This window comes from Patiria miniata, unplaced genomic scaffold (assembly GCF_015706575.1).
Source record: "Patiria miniata isolate m_02_andy unplaced genomic scaffold, ASM1570657v1 HiC_scaffold_5, whole genome shotgun sequence".
NCBI classification, from domain to species: Eukaryota; Metazoa; Echinodermata; class Asteroidea; order Valvatida; family Asterinidae; genus Patiria; species Patiria miniata.
Window position 1 is genome coordinate 41,297,782 of NW_024037072.1, and position 14,731 is coordinate 41,312,512.

The 14,731-nt window shown below is 38.2% G+C and overlaps 1 protein-coding gene across 1 annotated transcript in view; it reads left to right on the forward strand.

The window, feature by feature from the left end:
- The first annotated feature begins 5,421 nt into the window (after positions 1-5,421).
- LOC119741066 (usherin-like) overlaps positions 5,422-14,731 on the forward strand; it is a 99,435-nt gene continuing 90,125 nt past the window's right edge. The window contains exons 1-5 of the mRNA XM_038216716.1: positions 5,422-5,573; positions 5,797-6,535; positions 7,624-7,789; positions 10,035-10,167; positions 13,923-14,088. Coding sequence (XP_038072644.1) covers positions 6,024-6,535; positions 7,624-7,789; positions 10,035-10,167; positions 13,923-14,088 — 977 coding nt within the window. The 5' untranslated portion in view covers positions 5,422-5,573; positions 5,797-6,023. The remainder of the gene's footprint in view (positions 5,574-5,796; positions 6,536-7,623; positions 7,790-10,034; positions 10,168-13,922; positions 14,089-14,731) is intronic.

Here is a 14,731-nt window from a genome sequence, read left to right on the forward strand (position 1 = left end):
TGCAGGGCCTCACAACGAACGTCTAATGTATCCGTGAATGTAAAGTTTACAAGCCCGGCGTGCCAGCCAAGTTGCATTTAGAAGTTGCGAAGTCGTTTGAAACAGAAATTCGGCCAAAGCTGTTGACTGGTCAATATAGCTGCCATGTTTTTGTCGTAAAACACCGATTTTTTTCATAACGAATTTTAAATTGCATGTTCATTTTAACGGAACTCTATTTTCTTCTTCTATTTTAGTGATTGCAACCCTCTGGGAAAAAAAAGCTTTTTAGTTTGGGTTGTCTTCGCGCGCGTAGGGTCGGGAACCTGTCTACCGTGTGAGAACTGGATCATTTGCGGGCTGCAATTAATTCGAATTTGTATTAGCTCTCTTATTTCCAAAGAATGAAAATTCACTCTATTCAAGCGAAACTAGGACAAGACAATAAAAAGCATGAAATGCATTCAGTTGCACTGTTTTCGAGTCTTCACTCGAGTTTCGACTGAAGTGATCCTTTTAAAGGGTATGTACAACATTTGCTTTTGGCATGCAATTTTCATAAATAAATGGATTTGGAGGATTATAGCAAATATTGTTACACCGACTTGTTTCACGTTGTGGGTTCGTAGATGGTGGAAAAACCAAGAAAACCAAACATATTCTTGTTGTCTGGTTCCCTGACCCCACTTACGATGAAACGGAACAATTTATAGACTTTGGGGAATTGTAAGATCAGAAAAACAGTGTAGCAGGCTGGTACCCCTTCACATGTGTGTAATCAATTGCAACGAAAATGCAGACAAACTAAATATGAAAAAGTAGGCGCACTTTTTGAAAAAAGCCAGTTTTCTCCAACGCTGGTCGGCCGACCAGCGTTGGAAAAATACAAGTTTGTTCTCGAAAATGTCAGCACACCAGGAGCCACAACTTTACAGGATGCTTTAGACTGTCATTCCCGATCAATCCAGTAATTTATTTCATGACAATTTGATCATTTCGTTTTTTGATGTTTGCAAATGTTGTATCTTCCCTTTAAAAGCATTTTTTTTTAAAGCATTTCAATATGAAAAGTTAGAGTGCTTCTGACTCTAAATCGCATGGTCCTTCCATAAGTTAACTTTGGCCAAACTATTTTCGTTCGATGTGTAATTCAAGAGTAAATACTCGTAATTTTACATCGCTAGGTCAAAAAAGCAACTTCAACTAGAAATCGGGGTGTTTCCTTCCAGGATGAAACTTGAAAATACAATACTAAGTCATCTTTAAAAGAATCAAATCTTTAAAAACTGACGAACTCTTACCTTCAATGCCATTGTTGTCGTTCTTATCAGATGAGCTCTGTAGTTGAACTGGTTGGGGTTTTTTTTCGCAGACAACTTTCTAGTTTGACTGATCTGCTTGGTGCTGCCCCTTTGGATTTAACCTCTGAGAAGGTTTGAGTTGAGTTTTTATACTAACTGTGGTAGAGGCAAAACATGTCAAATCGGCCTATAATGTTTGATCTTTTAAAATCCGGCTCGTGAAGGAAGTTCTCCAGATGACATTTGATTGAATTCGGTCAGTGACATCTTGGCTTATCTAGTCAAATGAAAGATATAATTTAATAAAAATTGAGAAAAGGAAATACGTCGGTGCAATTAAAGTTAAAATGAGAAATTTTGAACTTTCAAGATCCGACTTGTAAAGGTTTGAACTTTCAAAATCCAGGATATGGAGGAAGTTTTCGTCGTGACATTTGACTGAATTCTGTCAGTGATTTCTTGCCTATTTCTATTCAAAAGGTTAAATATTTTTATAGACATATTGAAAAGGAAATACGTTGGTGCAATTAAAGTTAAAAAGAGAAATTTTGAACATTCAAGACCCCACTTTTAAAGGTTTGAACTTTAAACATCTAGGGCATGGAGGAAGTTTCCTTACTGAATTCGGTCAGTGATTTCTTGGCTTATCTGTTCAAAATGTATTTTTTTTTAATTGTAAAGGAAATACGTTGGTGCAATTAAAGATTAAAGTTAAAATGAGAGAGTTTGAACTTTCAAGATCTGACTTGGAAAGGCTTGAACTTTAAACATCCAGAGCAAGAAGATATTCTCGTGGTGACATTTACTGCTCGGTCAGCACCCCGAAGCTAGTAGAGGGGAGGGAAATGACACACTGAAATGCTTATGACTGCGCAGTACTCAATCTGCACAAAGGTCCATGAAATGAGTTGTTTTTAGAAACATATTTTGTGCAAGTTTCTACTCCTTTGAGATGTGTGAAATTGGTGGTTTTTTAAAAAAGAGCACTATTTTCAACATTTAAACATTTTCCATGTTTTTCCGGACAACTGAGGGCGCTGTTGCTGTGATGTCATTTCAGGAAGACTCTGTTAAGCTCAGGGATTTTCTGTTCTAGTTGTAACCCCCCCCCCCAAAAAAAATGCTCATTGAAAACAGTTGTGATGGTTTGCTCATTGGCGTACTGCCATGAACTGATACACATTGAATCAAGAAAATTTACAACTTTTGGTGCTGAAATAGCCGTAACATTGAGGTTTCTATACTTGAGATTACATCACACTATTGCTCAGGAATACGGACATTCGGATTAGCATAACAAATAAAAAGGCACCAAAATACCCTCGAAAATGGTAAAACGAAAATTGAAAATGGGGTTTGATTGGATAAAAAGGTGTATTTTCACGGATTTTGCATTGTTTTGCATTAAAACAAATACATTGCATGAGCCCTTTAACGGGATATTACGTCCTCGAATGCGCCTAATTGGCTACAAAACGCGTTTTAAACAAAACGATGGCAATTAGAAAGAGCATTTAACAGTAAACGTCCACACAACCATCCATTAAAAACTGGGCGTACATTGAATGGACACGGGTTTACGTATGCACACTATAACTGAAATTCGTAAAATTTGGGAGTTCATAAGATAACTATTTTTGCCGTGATTTATCGAGGAAAATCCATACGTGAACCTACCATTTTGACGTGCGATGCAGACACGCCGTGCGAGTACCTTGAAATTTACCTCACAAAATGATGACGTCATCCACAGTTTTTCCGAGCTGCACACGCATCCCCTATCTGCACCGTTTTCTAATGGTCCCTAATGTCCGCCGCTTCCGATGTAAACACCGGTTTATTCGTCTTTTCTCGAAATTGGTAAGACAGTAGGGGTTAGTTTTCTTTCAACCAGGCCTTTGAAATAGGATAAGTAAACAATCCAAAACATAACAGTTTCGGCCGGGATTTCAGGCCGTATATATACGGACGTCACACATGCGTGTCTCAATCCTCTTTTCTTTGGGAAGGATATTTTTTGATGGCTGTAAAATTTGTTGGCTCTTCATAATAGCATACGATGTAGTTCCCACAGTTTTTCCGCCAGCAAAATATTCCATCACACAAGATGGATAAAAAAGAAACTGCATGGATGAGTGGGTGTGGTTTTTAAAATCTACTACGATTTCGATTTCTACACTTTAATTTTGCACAACTTTGCTTAACTTTCCATAGAGATCAGAGTTGTCAGAGATCGAGGTTTGGTGTACTATAATTAAGCAACATTTTTGGGAAAGACGTTTACCCCCAACAGTCCAACGATAAGCCGCAAACCTTAAACGGCTCACGTAATGTAATTTTTTTATGCATTCCTTGAAAAGGCAATTTTTAAGGGATATTTTGGTGCCTTTTTGGTGTTTATGACAATTTCCATATTCGTGAGCAACAATATGATGTCATTTCAGGCAGAAACCTCAATGTTCAGTGCAGAATTTGTATTGCTAGAAAAATATCAATTGAGAAATGGAATCTATTTTTTTTTTCGGAATAAAACTTGAAACTAGACGAGGAATGCGTCTTTAAGTGTGGCTTTATATTCTTAGATGTCCCCTAACGTGGCACACTTTGATTGTTTTTGTTTCTGGTGCCTTGCCGGATGGAAAAGACGTTTTATGTCAAATTTCACAGTAAGTGAAATTCCATGAAATCTGCTCGTATACTTTGAGTTTATCTACTCATTGCAAATCTCAAAGGCGTATAGGATCGTTCATTTTGCTTTTCATGCATTTTGTTCGATTCCAATAATAGCACAATTTAAAATCCAAAGAAGAATGTAAAATAAATTTGCTAGTTTGTTTTTGCAGGCCTTTATAGGAGCCTACAGTTTTCAAAATTGGTTTTAAATGGCGCGCTCCAGTTCAGAAATTTCGCACACTATTCAGAACGAATTTGGAATTAAATTGAAATTAATTGATTGACTACTTGTCATGGGCAGATTTTTTTTGCGCGATATCTCATTGGAAAGCTCATAACTAATGTAATGCCAAAAATATCAATTCAATTTTATAAATCTATTTTTCAAGGTGCCCACCCAAAAAGCACGTATACACCAAGAGAAAAGATTTTATTTTGAAGTTGGCAGGGAACCCTTTTTAAAATGCAACCCCCCTTAAAAAAAAATTTAAAAAATGTTCTGACAAACATGTATTTGGATAAGTGGTTGGAGATAACAATGGTTTATCAGAATTTGTCAACTTTGAAGAAATTCTAAAAATAGTGTCCACTTAGGAATTTCTGAGATTTGTTTAAGTGCACCACGATAGGGAACACTCGGCCGATTTTGTGCCCAATTTCCGGACGCCACCGTGTTTTTTTTTTTTTAATTTCGGAATACATTTCATGATACTTAATTGTTCACAAGTTCAACACGTGTTGTGAAAGTAATAACACACCGGTATTTAACTGAATGAATTTGAAGTTCGTCAACCAGGTGTTTTGGCAACACCGTCATGAGGAAAATCGGGAGAAACGTCACGCTAGGGACGCCATTACAGATGTTCAGGCACCCGAATTTTAAGGTGAAAATTGAAAAAATAAGATACAAAAGTACGGTGGCTACGCGTATCAACAAAATATGAATACATTAACTTTTAAGGAGACAATTATATGGGTGATGAATGGTGGACGCTAGGCTAAAATTTAAGGCTTGCTTACAACCCAGTCGTTGTTATAAATACAAGATATTGCCACTTCTGATGGAAGTTGTACGGTTATTTTGCTATGTTCCGAGGGGTCTTTAGATAGACATTTTTCTTCAGTAAAAGATGTCGCTACAGTGGATTTCGCCCTCTCCCGACTGGGTTTGTTAATTACGGCCTAAAAAAAGATACATGTATACCAAATTTTCGCCGTCTTTCAAAGAACAAAATCAGTTTGCTCGGGAATTTCCGAAAATGATATTTATCAGCAGGTGTACCGTCATTTAATTAAAACAAATCCATTCACTCCTGCAACTACAATAAAATGAATTACTCCAACTGGATGTCGTCCCAGCGTGCACATCCCAGCGGGGGGAACAGCAATAAAAGTATTGGCTGGGTGGGTCGCGGTAGCTCTGTGACTGAATCACCTGCAATACCCACGAAATTAACATGACAATGAACAAAGGTCCGAGTTCAAACGCAATCAAGCCGACAAAAGTGAAATTCCAGAGCCGTCGGATGATCGTGTTTTCAGCTGTGATGTTTATTACTGCTTGCCCTGATGATTATTTTCGTTTGAGAGTTCATTGTTATAGGTTCAATGGTTTAACAGGTAGGATATATGTCGGACATACCAGATTTTCATTGCAACTGATGGAAAAAGTATATCATGTATATCGATACAGGATATAAACACTGGGCATTGTTTCATTTAATCAAGATTGAGGTTAATGCTCTAGTTCCTAGTTTTTTTTCCACTGGATGATGGCAATTTATCTTGATGTAAATCGTTTCTTTGTTGTTATCTCCCACTTTATCTCACCATGGTTACACAGCAGTCAGCAGTGAAAAGACAAACGCGAGAGAAATTTGACACCACCACCCTGCAACACAACGAAGGAATGCAGTGACGCCATTGGTTGCAACGGACGCCGTGCACGTTGGCTACGGGTGCGAAAACAAAATGGCGACTTCCAGTTACACGATTTCAAACGTTCGAAATCTACAAAAGTGAAAGTTTTTGTACTGCATTGAAAAGACTCACAACGTGGATTTATTAACCATGGCTTCGTGTGTGTGGATTAATAGCAGACTTCCGTCTGCACTAACTGGTGCTGGAATTTTCTTAATCGTGTTTTTGAGCCACCTAAACCCTGCCGTTTGTCAAGGAGTTTTTCCGCAGTTGATCAACGCGGCCGAGCGGAAGCCAATCTCCACCGCGCCTGCAATCGGCACCTGCGGGTACAGCCCGTCGACGGGCGGGCTGCTCACCACGGCGTTTTGCCGGAGTTCAACTTTAGCTTCCTCGGTCACGACGTGCCACCAGACTATTTGCTCACAGGGGTGCCCGAGTAGGACTAGCTCTCCTTCCCCTACCCCGATTTTGTCGCCTGCTTCCCCCTGCATCAGGCGAGATTCCCTGGACGTTCGGCCCTTGTCACTGGCCGGGTCCACTTCCCATATCTTTGATGCTGGTTGCTTCATTTCCCCGGGAGTTGTGCCAACCGTTGGGAGCAATGGAAGGTTTACAATGTCTGTCTGGTTGAAACCAGATCCATCTCAAACTCAAGAAGGGTGAGTATGAATGGGGGGGGGGGGGGGAATCATCCCATCAAACGTCATATCACTTATCAGTCTTTAAAATAAAAAATTGGTAGACTTTCCAGTTGCGGCACACTTTATAATTTTGTACTTTATTTTGCCAAACTGTTAATTGACAAACTTTGAATGTTTTTCAAAATCAACTATTTTTAAGCGGTACACTTGAAAAACGTACGGATGCAAAAAGGTTTCGCGTTGGTATCATCACGGCAGCCATAGCGCGATTTCCAACTGCTATGTCAGGATTTTTGGCTGCCGGAACCTGACAATTAACCGAAAAGTTCGCGAGTTCTCAGATTTTATTTCCCTTTTTAAAAAAATCATCCAAAGCCTCTGATTTTAAAGAAGAAAGTGAACTGTACCTAAATTAAAGGATGATTCGATTAAAAAACATCAAATTAAAGAAAACTATTTGAAAGAAAAAAAAAAATGTGGGCAGTGCGAACCGGGATCGAACCCGGGACCTGCTGCATGCTTGCTGAGCATTTATCCACTGGAACTACCGAAGTAATCTGGTTGGTCATGTTGGTTGTGTACCCCCTATACATTCCCATTGTGTTTTTACAATACCGTAATGATAGTATTTGAAAATTGCTTCACAGCTGTCTTTTAAACGATAGACACTACGAAAAGTTTTTGACAGTTTCAAATTATGATTACTGTTATTTCGCAAAGTCATGTTTGTTAATTTTTTTCCCTGGCATATTTTGAAGGGGTCCATTGTCCACTGCATATTTAGTTTTCTTCCTCAGTTGTCTAATTTTTTTCTGCTTTTTAAAAAAAATTGAAATATTTCTTCCTATTATTAGAAATCACCAAAATCTCTTTTCTTTAGAAATGTTGGGTACAAATTGAATCCATTGTGGCTGCTACAGAAAAGTGTTCCAAGTGAACAAATGCAACCCAATAACTTTCAGTATTCTAGTTTTAAAATACGAGAAACCGTGAACTGTGATCTTTAGAGCTGGAACCCAAGTCTATGACAAGGAAGAATCTTTTGAAAGTCTTCATTTCCAAACAATTGTTGACATTTCTTTCACTTTCTCCCACTTTGACTCTAGCACTCTACTGGAGAAGCGATCAAGCCTGACAGGCAGAATTATTTACACATTGCTTGTATCGCAGACCATGATAGCCTTTGAGTATAGGACGAGTCCAGACACTGCATATCTAATAAGTGCACAGGCAGACATCTCCCCAACACAGTGGACGCACTTGGCCGTTCAGGTAGAGTATTCAGTGACAACAATCCAATAGGGCTAGTTCTAAAGCCCCAGTCACACATTCACGGTTTGGAGCTACGGATATCCACCGTTTAAAATTGTTGATGGACCGTGGGAGCACCGTATTCATCTTTAGTACCTCCGTGGTTGTCCGTCATCTTAGTATTTCCTTCCTTCCTTCCTTACAAGTGCAGACTTCATGGCTGAAGATAATCGCACTGCCAGAAACACCGGGGCGAACCCCTTCTCTTAGCGATAAGTGTACTGGGTTCTTTAACGTGCATTAAACATTATACAACACACGGGACCTACGGCTTTACGTCCCATCCAAAGGACGAAGCAATAATGGTTAAGTGCCTTGCTTAAGGGCACAAGTGTCCGCGCCCAAGCTCGAACCCACGTCACTGTTGCCTCTGAAACATTTGTGCAGGGGCTATGGAAGTTTCAAACTGTTCCAAACTTCTGTGGTGAATCATCATGAAAATCAGTCCGTAGTGCAACCGTGGGACATCTGTAGGACAACCGTACTGATTTGTAGTGTTATTCGTGGCTATTGGTACATATTCTTGGAGATTAGTAACTCACTCTCGGTAAAAATCTCTACGAATTTGCTACGGATGTCTTACGGATATGCCTGAATATAGCATACTGCTGAGGTTGTACAATGTGCTACGAATATATATGCTTTATTCATAGGAGAACCTTGGTCATCCATGGCTCAATCGCAGACAACCGTGGCGTTAACGTCATTCTTCTTAGGCCAAAAAAAAAAGTCTCCAGTTTCTGGTATGCGCACGCGTCGCCTTAGCCATGTGCGTCGGCAAAATGAAAAAGTTTTTTTTTCAATGAAAGATGATGTCTCAAAACCGCCAAACTCACTGGTTTGACTGGAATCCTGCTGCTGCACAATTTTAACGTGTTTTTAGATTGGGTTATGGTCGAGCATAAGCTTTATGTGGCATCTCTGGACTCCCATATATTTGCACTAAGTTTAGTCGGGCACCATTTGCAGTCATCAGCCGACATTTGAAGCAAAAAAATCGGGTAAAAAAAAAAAAAAAAAGCCGCGTCACCGCACCACTTTTTGGGCAAGCTCCATACCAGAAACCGGAGACTTTTTTTTTTTGGCCTTAGTAATGCCGTCAATATTTTTCAACAATCAGTCCATATTCCTGACAAACCGTAATGCATTCTGAGAAAGTCGATTTCTCCACGAATCTCGATTGTGAATCTCTACCGTGAATGTGTAACTGGGGCATAAGCTAGATGTTCTTAGAAGCTAGCTGTTCGCTCATTAAAGAAAGGTATTTGTGTTGATGATCAGCATTCTGCTGGTATGTTTTCAAAACTCTCCCCACATTTTTCTGCATATCATATGTTTTTTCAGTAACCTGGCAAAAATACAAATAACGATGTTTTCCGATTAACCAACCGACCCTAAACTGTTGGGTGTAGCAGTTGAGCTTTCAAATTTATTTTCTATTATTTTGCAAACTTTATTGTTGATATTTTTTTGCATTGTGTGTGTGTATTTTGCAACTTTTACTATTAGAAATATTTCCTAATCAAATTGGAAAGGTTTCACAGTTTAAGTATGCATGCATGCATTTTTTCCAAAAATTTTGAAAGGACTGACCATGATCCCAGCGTTTATAATTATGAAGAAAGAAGTAGTGTCATGATGAGTTATTTTTTTTCATTGAAAATCACATTTCTTTTTTTATTATAAAAAAATGATCCAGGGATGTGTTCCATTGAATCATGCAGTGGACACATAACTTCAAGCATAGCTGTTGTACATGGCATTTAAAGTTGCAACTTGCATACCCTTGTGCTCTTCAAAAAATAGAGTGTTTTCTCGTTACAAATTTCAATTTTTATGTTTTGTTTTAACAAAAAAAAAACCCTACTTTATTCCGCATCTGCAACCCTCTGAAAAAAAAGGCTTCATATTGCACGCAAATGAACCCGCCCTGCAAGAGCCAAGTATTTTTTCTGGCAGCTAATGATTCAAATTTTGTGAAAAATATTCAATAACAAAACGTCGCTTCTTCGATGTCTCATTAAAAAACAAAATCTAGAAAAAATAGTTGGCTTTTTAGACAAAAATAATATGGAAATTCTAATTAGCAGATCAAACATTAATACTGAGAAGAAAATCATTTTTACAAGTCAGTCGCAGTAGTAGTTCTGACTTCGTGAGTTCTCATATTAAATTTGTTTTATGTATCTCTCCGACTGTCTTCAAGGTGTATGACACAAAACTCAGTTTTTTCGTCAATGGCCTGGCGGCAGATGGCACAGCACTGGAAACGCAGACCTTACAGGGGCAGATGTATGATGAGAGCAATGCACAAACTAGAGTTGGACAGAGAATTACAGGTACGTTAAAGCTATAGTCCATCATTGATTATTGTTGAAAATCATACTTGGTTTAAAGGGAATGTACATCGTTGGCTTTTGCTGTAATTTTCAGAAATGAACTATTTGAGGGGTTAGTATAATAGATCAAATTTTGTTACACTGAAATGTTTGAAGTTTTTTCTTCGAAAATGCTGGAAAAACCAAGAAAAACAACAAACGTTCCAGTAGTCTGGTTCCCTGACTCCACTAAAGATGAAATGGATCAATTTCCAGATGCCGGAAAATTGTAAGGTAAGGGAACAAGTCTAGCTGGCCTGCACCCGTTCATGAACATGTAACCAATACCAAACAAAATTTGAACTGAATAAAAAATGGTAAATTTTGAGCAGTAGTTGCACAATAGTTGGGTTTTTCCAACGGTGGTCGGCCGACCACCGCTGGAAACAGATACAAAAATGCCATTTTCTTGAAAATGACTTCACACCAGGTGCCATAATATTACAGGGTGCTTTAGACTGTCATTTACCAACATCCTAGTAAGGTATTTCGTAAAAACTTGGTGGTTTTATTTTTCGATGTTTGCAAATTGTATATTCCCTTTAAAGATAATAATGAGACTAAACTCCCTGTAAAATTATTCTTTCTGGCAAGCTGTCATTTTGAAGAATCAATGAAAGAGAGCCATTCCAATGATGCGTCTTAACATGCATTCTTGGAAATTTTTGTTAGTAGTTCGTTTTTAACGTGCGCACAGTTGCTATAATTCGTCATTTCAGTGCGTGACCTCACGTAGCTGCAGTCGGCTGAATGAGAACGTTTCCCAGGCGCTGATTTCGGGTGCAACTCAGAACATGACTCAGCAACTTTTGATTCGAAATTGAGATCCTAGAATATTGTTTTCTTAGAATATACAGCATTCACTGAGCTAAAACTTCATCAGGTTAGTTGTTCAGCACCCTTCTTTAGATTTTGAGCGCTTTGGTTGATTCAAACGAACATAATACACAAATTACAAATGATGGACTCTACCTTTAAAACCAGACTGCTGCAGAAACTGAAGCTTGCTAAAAGGCATATAGGATCTTTTTGCTTTTCATGCATTTTGTTTGTTTTCAATTTAATAACGTCACTCAAAAATTCAAAGCAGAATGTTCAAAACCTAACCTGTTGGCGTTTGAGCTCAGTGGATATTACACTTTTTGTGAAAACATTGAAAATTATGCACAACCTTTTCATCACGAATTATGATTTTGTCAATAAAACTCCTTATATCCAACGATCAGTCAATTGACTGATCATTGGAAATCACCTACATTTCCTGATTTTTTTCTAAATGACGGCAAGCCAACAGAAACTTTTCATGGGTTGTTCAGTACCACAAACACACTACACTGCCACAAACATACTACATGTATGTTCAGCCTCGTGTAGATAGAAAGCAAAATTCAGAATTTTGATTCATATAGGCTATCAGCTTTGGTCCAAAAATTGGGCCACTGGTATCAAATGACCAAAAGGAGCCATGCTCAAAGCGATTTTTGACAAGGTAAGCACATCTAGAATTGGAAAATGTGTGATAGCTTTGCAGTGTGAGCGGTGGCAGTTTTTTGGGTGTTATCACTTTCAATTTTTATTTTTCGAAATGGCCGCCAATATGCTTGTTACCAGATTAATTACATGCGGTAACAAGCATGTTTTGGCCGCCATTGTTTAAAAAAAAAAAAAAAAGGGATAGCACCCAAAAAGCTGCCACCGCTGCAATGCTATCACATATTGTCCAACTACAGGGGTGGATACCTTGCCAAAAATCACAATTCTGAGCATTATTCCCCTCATTTGATACCGACCAAACCCCCAGGCTGATGGCCTAATAGCCAAGCTTGTGTGACTTGTGATCATGTGCAGTGAAAAAGTACGTATAGTTCAATTGTACATTCCTTGTCATTGCTGCATGAATCAATTATTGCGCATGAAACTATTTTTTGTGATATTGTTGATTATAACTTGAATAATGATGAGAAGTCTGAAGCAGAATATTGGCCACCATTTTGTATCCTTTATCGGAGGAAAACTCATTACTGATGGATTTCAAGCATACATTTTGCAAAGCGTATTGGCCCAAGAACATAGAACATGTCTTATTTCTTCATTTTTCTCAAATGAACATGAAACCTTTAGTTTTGTTTTTCATCGATATTACATGTACGTGGTCAATTTATTGATTATCAAAACTTCTGATATCCATAGTGAAGATCTGAAATTGAGAATTAATAAGCTGCATAAATATATGTTAGGCCAAAAAAATAAAATAGTCGGTCTTTGGTCAGACCGAAGTTCCGGAATTGATGTGGCGACGCGGTTTCTTTTTTTTTTTTGGTGGCTTTTTTTTTTCAAGCTTGTATTGTACAGACAAAGTGGGTACTATTTTGCTTTTTTGTGTCCTCATTATACATTGGTGTCCTCCATAATTTGCCTTGGTGCCCTTTATCATTTGCCTTGGTGCAATTTCCCCATTCCTTGGTGCTCCTTGGTACAAAAATTTGAGGAGGCGCAGCAATAGCTGTTGTAGCTTCCGTGTTAATTTGAAAAAAAAAAAAGTTGACGCGCATTCTGATTAAAATCGACGCGCGCGCTGACCAGAGACCGAGTATCTTTTTTTTTTTGGCCTTAGTCACTATTTTTTTCTGTTATCTCCAAAAGGAATGCCTAAATGTTCAATACAGATCATAGAGAGGTTGCTGTGAAAAATATAAACTTATTATTTTTTCAAATATTTGCAAATCATTGTTTGCGTTCATGTTTCATGTATTAGTGATATGACATTACGATCACAGTTAAGCCTGTTTTGGGACACACCCTAAAATCATCGAGTCCACCATTCGTATTATTATTCAATCGTCAAACAAGAATGTAATTAAAATCCACCCATCTGGTACAGCAGCTGGTCATAATGTGAATTTCAAATGGCACACTTTCTGGGGGAGCTTTTTTGCTTCAACGCGAAGGACTGGACAAGCTGGTTGGGAATTCATTCACCGTGGGTTTTGTCAAGGTCCAGAATCCAACTGACTCTTGCGAGAGCTTGATTCTGTAATTTGTTTGGAATAAAAATATTTCGCTGTCCAAACCAATATGGTTCTTGACCAAGAATTTTTTGGGCCTGATTTTTGTTGAGCAATGAATTCTAGTGGACCTTTTTTTGGCAAAGTTTATTTCATGTTGAGACTCCTCGAAAATTGTAGTTACCATTTTAAAACTACTTGCCATTTACCCATTAGCACCTGTATTACATTGTGTTTATTCTCTGAAAAATCAATGAAATCATAGGGTGCTCTGGTGGTTTCGGGCGCTACAGTGAGTAATAGGCAGGGCATTTTTGGGCGCTACAGTGAGTTAAGGGTTAATGAACTGTAAAAAAACACTTTACTTTTTTTGGGGGGGGGGGCATGGAGGCATTTAAAAAGATTTAAATGAGCGGTTAACTCCTTAGCATCACAATTTCTTCTTTAACTTAAAGTTGTTGGTATAAGAGCAGCTTATTGTTCATTATCAGTCAGTGTTTTTTGAAGGTTGTTTTCCTTTTTCCTTTCTTCCCCTAGTGCAATTTATTTCAAACTTTATTCATGTTCTGTTTTCAAAAATGGTAATTTCAAGCCAAGAACCAAGTGCAGCAAGGCCAGCATTTACATTTCTGCACAAGCGTCGCCTCTGGGCACAAATTCTAAAGAAACCTCTTAACAAAACATTCATTTTTTTTCTCCACTTTTCATTAGGGGGAGACCAGTACCTGGGGCGAATGCAAGATTTCTACATATACTCGGAGACACTGACCAACCGAGAGATTGTTGAGTTGGCCACAGGATCCTTGCCAGAGGTCCACGCTCAAACTAACTGTCGCTGCCCTGACTCTCATCCACGGATCCACCCGCTGGATGACAGGTGAGCAGATGATTTCTCAGTTTGGTCCTTTGAAGGCAGGAATTGAACAAAGCAGGCATTGTGCATTGAACCTGTTTACACTGCTTGCTTTAACAGAATTCTAAACTCGTAATGTGTTCTTTATGTTTGTAACCTGAACTTCCTGGATTTTTTTAGGCCAAATTGCCGACCTCAAACATTTCATTGCCACATTTGGCCAAAAATTGACAATAAAGTTTATTTTGAAAATTACAAATTCTTCCCTATGCCACTTTTTTGTGTTATTGGTTAATTAAACAATTAAAACAGGTTAATCAAACAGAATACTGTTATAGGTATCCTAAAATAAACAAAATTAGTATAAAAGACAAACAGACAAACATAAACAAGTTACAAAATAGAATTATTTTCCTACCTACCCACCGGGATAATTTTCAATCACACAATGTACAATGTGCTGCTTTCATTGAGCCAGTTAACACTGCGTGTGTACAAATATTGAGGCGGAGTGAGAAACTGCTATGTAAGCACCGTCGATATATCGATATTACTCGATTATTCGATATTATTTTGAGGTCGATATCGCCGATAGCAATTTTTTAATCACATCGAAAATATCGAAATTTTCGATATTGAGGAATCATATCAAAAATATCGAAAATGC